This window comes from Hippoglossus stenolepis, chromosome 7 (genome assembly GCF_022539355.2).
Source record: "Hippoglossus stenolepis isolate QCI-W04-F060 chromosome 7, HSTE1.2, whole genome shotgun sequence".
Classification (NCBI taxonomy): domain Eukaryota; kingdom Metazoa; phylum Chordata; class Actinopteri; order Pleuronectiformes; family Pleuronectidae; genus Hippoglossus; species Hippoglossus stenolepis.
Window position 1 is genome coordinate 22,790,309 of NC_061489.1, and position 11,252 is coordinate 22,801,560.

The 11,252-nt window shown below is 42.8% G+C and overlaps 1 protein-coding gene across 5 annotated transcripts in view; it reads right to left on the reverse strand.

Moving 5' to 3' along the window:
- Positions 1-1,144: 1,144 nt before the first annotated feature.
- The window catches only part of si:dkey-237h12.3 (teneurin-3), a 153,102-nt gene continuing 142,994 nt past the window's right edge, over positions 1,145-11,252 (reverse strand). For all 5 annotated transcript variants that reach the window (XM_035161644.2, XM_035161643.2, XM_035161642.2 and 2 more), the window contains 6 exons: positions 10,297-10,472; positions 9,463-9,698; positions 8,439-8,735; positions 4,116-5,727; positions 3,860-3,990; positions 1,145-3,295 (listed from right to left, as the gene is read on the reverse strand). In XM_035161644.2, the coding sequence (XP_035017535.1) occupies positions 2,543-3,295; positions 3,860-3,990; positions 4,116-5,727; positions 8,439-8,735; positions 9,463-9,698; positions 10,297-10,472 (3,205 nt within the window). In that variant the 3' untranslated portion in view covers positions 1,145-2,542. The remainder of the gene's footprint in view (positions 3,296-3,859; positions 3,991-4,115; positions 5,728-8,438; positions 8,736-9,462; positions 9,699-10,296; positions 10,473-11,252) is intronic.

Here is an 11,252-nt window from a genome sequence, read left to right on the forward strand (position 1 = left end):
GTGGAGCACTTTTGGTCTTTTTCCCCCCCTCAACCCTCTGGCTCACTAATCATGGTTATTTGACCAGATTATTTGAAGCTGGGGCTCAAAGCAACAATATATTCTCTGGCCTCATGCAGAACAGGGATAAGTGTACTGCTACCATGACGTATGTAGATAAACAGTCGGCGTGGTGTCTCTGTGAACTATGCTCTTTGTACCACTAGGGAGCATCAAAGCACCTTTAAGAGAATGAAAGATTTGAATGCTTCATGTTTGACAGAGCCGAGTTTGTGTTTGAAGATTTTCCAGCAGGGGTTTGAAACTCTTTGTATGGGTGTATCGGAGAGGTTGGTGGGGGGGGGGTGGGGTGTATAAGTTCAATGTAATTTTTGTGTGAAGTAACAATAGAAACAGGCTCACAGGAGAACTTTAATAAGACGTTTCCATTATAGGTTGGTGCTGAAGAGGGCTGGGATACCCGGAGGGATGAGAACTTTGAAGGCATGTGTTTCAGATTTTGAGCCGAGCAACATTCAAAGGAGATGCTCTATATGTCATTAAAGCACTATTTTTATTTAAAAACACAATATAAAGAACATGTGGGATGCGGGAGCAGTGTAGACGAGGTCAAAAACAACAGCATAAAACAACCTTTGAGCACAGAGTATTCTCTCCCATTTGGTTTGAAATGCCGTTTGAAGTTTACCATGAAAAAGAAATCAGCTTCATATGGAGGGGCTGTTTTCAGAATTATGCATCCCATCATCAGAAACTCTTCAATGCTTTGATGAGTGCGAGCGCGGAAGAAAAGCCGATAACAGCCGCCCAAATATAATTTCAAAAAAAATTGGAGCTATCAAATGTTCACACACAAACTCATACCTAAAATAGTTTTTGATTGCGATGCTGACTGCGTGGATTAGGCAATTTTTTTTCCGGAAGAGCTCCACATTTCAGGCAATTGACGCCGAAAATGTCCTTATATTTCAGCTGACTTCAGAAGACGTCTTTTTAAGGAATTAATGTAATTTGGATGTTTTTTGAAATACTGAGATCATGAATATGTTGATATGTATGAATATGCAAATATCTGGCAAGACTTCCTAAAGAGTGCACTATATCCAAATTAGTGTCCGAGTAACTCACCACCTAATACCAAGTCTTTCACTTCTTATATTTATTTTAAAACTGAGCAGTTTATCTGTGAGATGAAAACAACAAAAAAAGAAGACTGTTCAGTTCTTCACAAAAACAACACACCGAATAAAGAAACCCCAATATCATTTTAATCCATGAGTGCATGTAACATTCAAACGAAAAAAAACAAAACCATACCTACCGAGAATATCGACGTGATCTATATTTGGATCCACTGTAACCTTGCTTACGCGCGATGGTTTCATGAAATATTTGTGTTGATGAAATATTCATTGGACAGGAAGCCAGGTCAAAAGGCATTATGCCCAACAAACATTAAATTTAGTGGAAATAATAGTTGACTGCATGTTACAGATACATCACCACTTGTAAAATACTTGTCACCACATGCACAGGTTTCTGTTAATTACTTAAACAGAGCATTGTGAAGAAGCCCCACAGTAGCCACATTGGGAGGAATGTAACTGAAAAGAAAAAGGAAAAAGCATGTCTGGAAAATAAATAAAATAAAAAACAAAATCTAAATCTGATGGAACTTTTTTTTTTTATATGTATAAACACAACATAAATTACTGTTAATATGACTAGTACAGACATTTATTCAGTTTCTTAAAAAAACAGCATAAAACTCTTGCATAATTTACAAAACATGGTGTCCCTGTGCTGTCCAAGACACAGCTGTGCCTTTGTCTCCCCAGACAGAGTTCGTCGTACCTTCGCTGTCCTTTTTCTTCCACGATGAATATTGGGTATTTAAACAAAGAAACGGTTTATTTTTTTCTGTTTAAAAGCATCTCAAGAGAATAAGACATGTTGATGTTTACAGTGCTAAATCTGGTATACATAGTGGCTGTTTGGTGAGGATATCTCTAATGTCAGAAGTCTCTGATTTAAAAAAAAAAAAAACATTCGCTCAAGGACACTGCTCGCTCTGGGCGTGTGAACTCATGAGCCCTGTACTTCCAGAGAAGTGCAGATATGCATAATGTAAACATTTCCTTTGCTCTTAGAATACTTTGTTGAGACAGACTTTTCTTGATTTAAAACAAAAAAACAAAACAGAAGACACCTAAACTAGCTCACGGTTTCCCAAACACACAACTATGTCTCAGCTTGAGAGTCCAGAGTCCAGAAGGCTTGTGCTACAGAGAAACTGACCTGTAATTGCCATATTAAGGCTTGGTGTAGTTATACATTTACTCTGTAGTCCCTAGATCACAATGCACAGCATTGCTTTTGACCGTCTGTATATTTTTTTTCCTTTTATTTTAGTTTCATAGAAAAACACATGGACACTCGGGATACATATCGGCAACCTTTGATTACAGCTGCTCTTCATTTCGTCCGCTGGCATGTCTCTACCAAGACTGTGTCTCTTTGGCAGAAATTGAACGGTGTAGTGTTACCTTTTCCCAATTTCACTTTGCCGAAGAAAGTGAATGTTATTAGCACTGTCTGCTAATTCTGGGTACTGCTCGATAGAGAGCACATAGTACCCATCGAACCCCAGCACTTTTCCACTGCTCAGAAGCTGCCTCTTCTCTCCCTCTGTCCAGGGGCGGACCCCTTCCTCGCCCTCTCGCACCCGCTGCTGCTCCCTCGACCACGCTCCCGCGAGGGCGCGCTGACGAGCGAGCTCAACAACCCGCGCTTTCTCCTCGTCCACCGTGGATCCATATCGGATGTGGAGAGCTAGAGCCCCAGCACGAATCTCCACATCTGCAAAACGGCGAGTCCGACTATCCATGACTGTGGTGGACTGGGAAACGGTTACATTGACGCCGTTCTCTAGAGTCTTGTGCCCACTAGTGAGGTGCATCGCGGCAAGGTCGGCATCTGGAAGGCCCGGCTTGACAAAGTAGTGCGTGTCCCGTCCTTCTATGGTGAAGTGGAGGTCTTCCAGATAGAACGCGTTGTTGAGGATCGTCGCAACCTTGATACAGTCCTCACTCGCTACGTTGAGTGTGTGGGTGTGGATGCTGCCCTTGTAAATGGCAAACATGACTGCTCTTCCGATGGGAGACATCGCCGCAGAGAACCATAGCCAAGACTTTTCACCTCTGCGACCTCGGCTGAGATGGACCTCCGGCAGCCGCTCGAATGACAAGAGAGAGTGCGCTTGTCTGGTTACTTCCTGCTGGACCCCAGAGATAGACTGCAGGAAAAGTGCAGTGAAACGTTAACGTCTGAACATGGCACAACCCAGCTCTCCATGCTATTTAGAACCAGCTCCTGCTCTGCTTCACATAGTTTTTCCTCCCTGTCTGAGATAATGGTGTTTTTAAGCTGTGTTCTCAGGCCAAAAGTAGATAAATCTCCCGTGACAATTTTACTGCAACACTTTTAGTGTAAAAGCATTAGACCAAAGAAACCTGGCATAAATATCTTCAAAAGATTGGTGTAACAATAGCAGCACCAAAATATCATATATATAAAGTTAGAAAGTGTGAAAGTGTGTTCAGCTGGTAACTAAAACCAGTCAGAGGAAAGTACACTTTGCTTATTTTGTGTATTATTATGCAAATATAGCCCAATTAAAACTGATATTCTTTGAAATACAGTGTCAAAATACTGATGTAGAAGACAAAGTATTTTTCTTTCTTCTCTGTCTGAACTCTGACACTGTAATACGCATTTTATCTCGATAATAGTTGTTTTCTTTTCCACTATTCAGTTTATTTTGTGTTTAACATGCACACGAGATGTTAATTGTACCCACCGGCAGATCATCCCACAGCTGACTCTTCCTCAGTTCATAGGATGGCATGCTTAAATCAAATTTCGGCACTGGAAACCCAGGAATGGTGTTGTGAAGATGAAAGCCAAAGGTTACCAGCCAGCTGTTCACATCTGTGCAAGAAAAAGAGATGAAAGGCAGAAGGTTCCAGGTTACAACGCGTTTGCGGATAAAATAATTTGTGGAGAAATTCATCTGCAGGAAATATACCTGCAGGTCCAACTGCAATATCTCTTACCTGCCACATACTCTCGCACTTCATGGACCTTGCTGATGGGGTTGTTATTTCTGAACATGTATAAATTAAAAGGAGCAGGATCTTTGCTAACTTTTTTCCAAGTAGATACATCTGGAAGCGTCCACCTTCCCGACATTATATCGTAGTCCTGCTCCCCAAAGTGCAGCAGCTTGGTCAGGGGGTCGTACAGTCCTCCGTGAAACCCGAGCACAAGCTGGAAGTCGGGGTTAGAGTCGAAGTAGACCTCACCGTACGCCGTGTACTGCAGCTGTTTGACCAGGAGTCCATTGCTGGTGAAGACAGCCAGAGGTGTGCCGGTGTTATCACAGGCGATGTAGAACTCCTCCCCGCTGCTGATCTCCATAGCAAACAGGTGGCCTTGGAGGTCGTAATAGAGCGAGGTGATCTCTGAGCTGGAATGGTTGTATACGTGTGTAATCCTGGCCGGGTAGCTAAGGTCTGCGTAGAAGTACTGCAGGTGTTGGCCCAAGCTGGTTTTGGTGGATACTCTGCGGCTGAGTCCGTCGTAGCGATACTGAATTGTCCAGCCGGCGCTCTTGCTATAGACCCGCACCAAGCTTCCTTTGGAGTTGTACTCAAATATTTCTGCTCCTCTCTGACGGAGGAAACCGTCTTCATCCATTCTGTATTGAATATCTCCGAGACGGGTGATGCGGTCCCTCAGGTCGTAGCGCAGAGGCAGAAGTCTGGCGCTGTTCCCTGCATTCAACAGGTGCAGATTTCCATTAAGGTCATACGTGTAGCGCCACATGACTTTGTCGTTCAGGTACACAGTCTGGAGCTGTCCATCCACGTCATACTCATAGCTGTACTTGGTGGTGTTTGCAAAGGGACCAATCTTGATCTCCCGCTTGGTGACTCGGCCGACGTCATCATACTGGAAAGTGATCCAGTACATGAGTGAGCGAAAGATCTCGTACTGGATCTCCTTGATGCGTCCGTGTGCATCGAAGTGCTTCGTGTAGGTCATGACTGCCGTGGAGATGATCTGATTTATGTCATAGTAGATCACCCCGAACTTCCCAAACTGCTCAATCTTCCCCGAGATGTCGTCAAACTGGTATAGATCGATGGGCAGGGGCGTTTCGTTGATGACGCCTTGCACGCTGGTGACACGCAGACTGCTGTCGTACGTGTAATCGAAGCGCGCGTTGACCATGCCGTCCTCACTGAAGCGGAAAATCTGCCTGTCCACCAGGGGACCGACTTGCCGATAACGAATGGAGCAGATGAAGCCTTCATTTTGCAAATTGACGGTCTTCAGCACGCCCGCCATTTCGTCGTAGGTGAAGCTGACCCTCGTGCTGTCGTACAGGATCTCTGACAGTTTATTCTGCCTGCGATACCTGTACAGGACCCTGCGTCCCGTGCCGAGGTGGGCCACTCTCATCAGGAGGCCGTCTTCGCTGTAGTCCACAGCCACTGAGGCGTTGCTCTCTGGGGGGTGATACAGGTTCCTGTAGTAGCCCACTGAGCGGATCGTCTGCATGGTGTAGCGGGCCACACTTGGCATGGTGACAGCAGAAAGCCGGTCGAGAGAGTCGAAATCAAATATGTACTGGCGCTGACTGTGGAGCAGGAGCACCATGGACTGGAGGGGAGAAGAACAAAAAAGCAAGTGTCTTCTTGAGTTGCATAATTTTTATACATAATACATATATGGAGTGCAAGCAGAGTGAATAGAAACTTTCTGTTTGAGAAAAGAAAATGAAAAATGCACAAGCTGGTGTTAACTATTATGATGGTGCTGCCAATTGTCTCATTTGTTACTGCAGAATATATACAGCTTTAGATTTGAGTCCTAAGAAATACACAGAAAAATATAGACTGCTGTTAAAAACGTTTGCTTAAGATACAAAGTGTCTTTTATGATCATCTTGTACGATCAATATATTTGTTACCATGAGCAATGTTTACTTTGAACACTTTCTATTTATAGAGACTCGTGTAATTCGTTTATTTTAAAATGCCGTTTGGAGTGAGGCCCGTCTTCTATAGGTTCTCCACCTCCTCCGTTTAAATGTCATACTCAGTCATCCGTCACTACATCGAGGTTCCCTGTGCTCCCTGAGCTCTCGGTGTTCCTTAAGTCAGAGTGTTGACACGGCCTCTGCAGGTCACGCAATGAAAGGATGTGTGGCCACTGAGAAAAAAGAGCTCTGCGTGTTTCTATAGCGTTTTTCCTATCAAAAGAGTTTGACATCTTTTATTTATGCTTAGTATACATGCGCCATAATATGCCTTTAAAACAAATCACACAACTGTTTCCAACAAAACAAACACATTTTTAGGATTCAGTCAGGAAGATGTGCAGTTCTAACAACTTACTAAATTCAGAGACAACACAATGGGCAACAGATGATTACAATAATTAGGCAAAAAAAACTATTCCTGTACCAAAACAGAAATGGGACCTTCACGAAAGAAAAAGAGGTTGCCTCTTAATTTTACGCCAATTTGAAATGAGGGTAAAGCAACACAGGGAAATTGCTCAAATTGCAGGAGGTGGGAGCACCGAGGAGTGTTAACTGTGCAGAGAGCTGAAGGTGACTGAACTTCACCGGCACCAAATCCTGCTGCATTAAACTCTGGTGATTTGAATTATCATAAATATATACATGAATAAATAAAAGCTACTCTCATTTGCAGCGTATCTCACTATTTTACCATTAGTTTTTTTATTTTTTATAATAAGCTATACTGCTGGAATACATAATATTCAGCCGTCTTAAATAACAGTTGGGAATATTTTCAATAATCTAAACAGGGGGGCAGCATCCATCTTGTACTGTTCTCTTCTGAGGATATGAAAGAATTGGATTTGATGGTTGCATAATACTGTTAATGCTCACGTCCAGTGTGTTGTTTCAGTATTTACTCAGTTATACTTCTCTCTAACTGTTGCTTCTGTAAAATAGATTGGAGGTTTATTAAACTTGTGGTGTCCAGCTTGTTTTCAGGTCCAGACTGCTACCAATTCAATTTCAGCCACTCCTGGGCACAGATCTAAAGATACCGCCGCCATCAGCTGCTTCCTGCAGGAAGTCTAGACACCACGTCTCTCAGTTGCTGAACCCAGGTGACATTTTTTTTTTAATAATAGACCATTTTCACATCAGAGAGTTTTTGACTTGTCGTATCAGGAACAGCGAAGGTGTAATTAAAGACATTAACTATCTCTCGGATGTGTTAATTGTTGCAGCTATTTTTAAGTGAGCCAGGACGATCACCAGTAATGAGCTGTCACCGTTGCACTTTAGCTGAAAGGGATCTATTGGCAGAAACTGAATAGAAAATAATCCTAGTGATGTTTTCACTAGTGTGTAATAAGTCTTTTTCCTGAGCCCTTTATATTTAAATACGTTATATTTACATCGGGAGCGGGTCCTCTCTACGGAGGCTGACATGTTCAGCTGCAACATGCAACTTCACCACTAGATGTCACGGAGTTCTACGTACTGAACCTTTAAGTTGTTACCTCTGCTAAGCTGGTTATATTTTGCTGGTTGGTTTGTTTTAAACCCTTTAAATTTCCACTTTCTTTAACTGTGCAAGGTGAATATTTCAAAAAACTCCCTACGTGAATAACTTACAGATCTTGATGAAAGAATGTGTGTGTAATGCCTTGTGCATCCTAATAAAAATCAGACTCTATCCGATTTGAATGTGGTTTCATAAGGGAACTGTTGAGCCTTGGTGGATGAATGCGCTCATAAATACATAATCACCTTCTCTTTAATAGTCTGTTGTTTATTGAATATGTCTTTATTTTTAATGGATTCTTCTGTTTCTAAACGAGCGACTGATCTGTGGAGAACGGTATTTCTCTCCCATGCATGCTGAGTGTATATTGTGGCCTTATGACATTAAATCTGATTGTGATGCATGATATAACCAGGACTTCCTGTGTGGATCAATGTTGATAGATGCACCTGTGCTTTTCCTGCTGTGACAAAAATATCTGCCGTGGAAAAAGGCCTGTTCTTGTTTACTGTGTAGAGGAAGTGCAGCTCGTAAAACAAAAGCTACACTTCTCTGTGGATATACTCAAATTTTTATATCTTACGTATTTGAACGATGCTCATAAATCTGCAGTTACTGTAAAACGATTACTACGTTTGCTAAGTACCTCTGTAATAAGCGGAATTATACGCATTGGAACTGGTGATTACTTCAAAATAAGTGTCTTCAGGGTGACCTCTGCTACATGTCAGCGTCTTGATTCACCCTGCAGCGATAATGACTTCCCTGCAGGACAATATATCTTCTATATTGCCTCCTCTGGTCATTTTATTTGCTCACCTGCTCTAGGTAGGTGTAACTCCATATCTTCCCATCAGCAAACACCCGGGAAACCAGGCGGCCCTGGCTATCGTACTCCAGCCGCTCAGTGGTGGGACCTCTCTGCAGGGCACTGATTTGGCCGCTGCTCGTTCGGCTCACGTTCACCGGCAGGAGCTTGCTGCTGGGCACCCAGAGCACCGGGTGTCCCGCTGTGTCGTATATAATCTTTAAGAGGAACTTCCTGTGGTCATCGTAAATCTTCTCAGTCCTCAGGGTGCGATCGTAGTCGACTGAGAGAATGTTTCGTCCATTCACCTGTGGTTAGGATTTGATATAAGACGACATAAGACAAAAAAAAGGACAATACTTCTCATAAAACTACTGATAATAATAATTTTGCTGTTAAAAATAACACATCTACACATAAATTGCACAATAGCTCAATTTGAATAAGACACTTCTGGTTTTGATAACACTGCTCTTTGTCTGCCAGGCTCTTTAATACACTGACTTTCACTACAGTTGTCACGGAGATTAACACCCCCTTCACGAGGCTCTTTAAACTGAGACACGCTGGCAATTGTTCAGGTGAGCGTAAATCACAACCTCCTAAATTTACTGGAGATGAAAATTACTGTGAGGCAAAGGAATCGCCCAAGTTAAGTTCATAAAGTCGTGTAAGCCATAAATCTAAGAGTCACATTCTAAGGAGAAATAAGAGGAGGTGAACTCGTGTACGGCACCGGAATATTGATAATGCTCTATATATAGAACTAGATGTTGATGTGCCCCATGAATTTAAATGGTCACAAAGAATTGCAGCGATGTCACAGTGACGCAGCCACAAATGTAATTTGCCGGACACTGATTATCAGTGTGGGAAACCTGGATCACCCTCGTATTGTTACAGCCATGCTCTGTCCTCCGCTGATGCTCAGCAAGGTCACAGCGGGAAATATCCACTGGTGTTTGGACAGAACGTGTCAAAGATCATTTGCATGTGCATCAGAGAGAGAAGGGGAAAAACTAAATCAAAACGTACCCGGAGCTTGCGTCCAAACACGATAACTTTCCCTCTGGCTTGTTCTTTGCGGAAGCGCCACTCAACCAAGTTCTGCCCACTCTCCCCTGGCAGGCTCATGTTGCGTCTGGCCACAGTCGGGTTGGCAGCGCCCGCCAGGATGTGGGGCTCGGTCTGGTAGTGGGTGTCCATCCCGTTGGCGTAGGTGATCCTCAACGAGTTGTCAAAGCCGACCTGATAGCTGCTCCTACACTGATCTGTGAGGAGTGAGCAGGAAGCGTGACTCACAGCAGAGGAGTCTATACAATAAAATCTATACAAATAAATTACTCAATATATAAAATTTAAATAAAAGTGAATATTTTTAAATATAAAATACGTACAATATGAAAATATGTGCAATATATTGTGCAACCAACACATATATAGGTTATAACACATCAAAATGAATATTATTGATAGTTAAGGCACTAAAAACAGATTCTTGGCCATTGCCCCGAGGCTAATTTGTTCTCAGATGATGGACAATGGAATCCACCTATAATCTTAAATACTAAGAACTCGGGAGCAAACAATTTTCCGATCAGAGGAATGAACATGAGTGATGTTGTGAAATAACTGGACCATCTGGCTGTGGCCAAGAGTAGAAACCATTTAGACGCGAGGTTGATATGTCTCCCTGACACCCAAACCCACACGCCGAGAGAGTAATCATTTACACTGTCGTCTGTCAGACCCTCGGAGCTGTAATGATACACGACTTAAGCTTACTCAACATTGCCCCCGTGACCCCTGACACAATGACAAATAACAGCTGAGAAAATAGCGCGGAGAAGATGAGTGCCATTTCCTCACCCTGAGCCAGAGTGTAGAAGGCACGGATGGTGGAGGTGTTGGTGGTGATGCTGATCTCCTCCTCCGACATGGAGCTCTCGATGTCCACCGTCAACGCGCTGTATATGTCCGTGTACAAGTTATTCACCATTCCGGTGGGGAACGTCACGTTCATGAGCCGCCCTTCACTGTCGTAGCTGTGTGACAAAGAGAACATGGGATGACAAAGCACTGATATGTACGAGGGCTCTCAGTGCATTCAATTATCTCCTCTTTTGTACTTGTTGTGTAAGAACTTTCCTGTAATTAAAATGTCACATTCTCTTTCTTCAGAGCGGAAGAAAAATGGATGTCAACCAAAGTCACAATCCAAATATTTGATGGGGGAGAATGACACATCTCCTCAGTGATAATTTTTATGCACACACACAGAAAAAAAAACACAGACTGTAATAAATTTCAATTATTTTGGGATGATTGATGTGTCAGTATAATCTCAACTGAATGCTTTGCTGTTTTAGTTATAGTGAGGATATCATTCACGGCCTAATGTGACATGACACGGCTCGTTTTGTTCAATTTGACTTCTTTTTGAATGTATGCACGGCGACACATCGCGTCCCCAGCACTTCCCTCTGCCTTCCACATCCTCACAGAACACAACGCATTCGGGTTAAGTGAGAACTACTTGGGGAAAAAGTAGTAAATGTTGTTGACACTGAGTTATTAAAGTCTTAACTAGGCTATTTTATAGATCTGAGGCACATTTTATAATTAGATTTCAATTACATGTTCACCCTTGAGCAGTTTGCAGGTAATGTGGTTCCCAATTATAGAGTAAACCTCTGCTCAGATATGAAACCAGACACAGGGTCACACACATTTAGTCTTTGTGCCTCACGCAGTAAGGTCGTAGCTAAAAATTGAAAAGGAAGATAAAGTCAGACCCAGTTTTGTATTGTGTAACCAGCTCATAC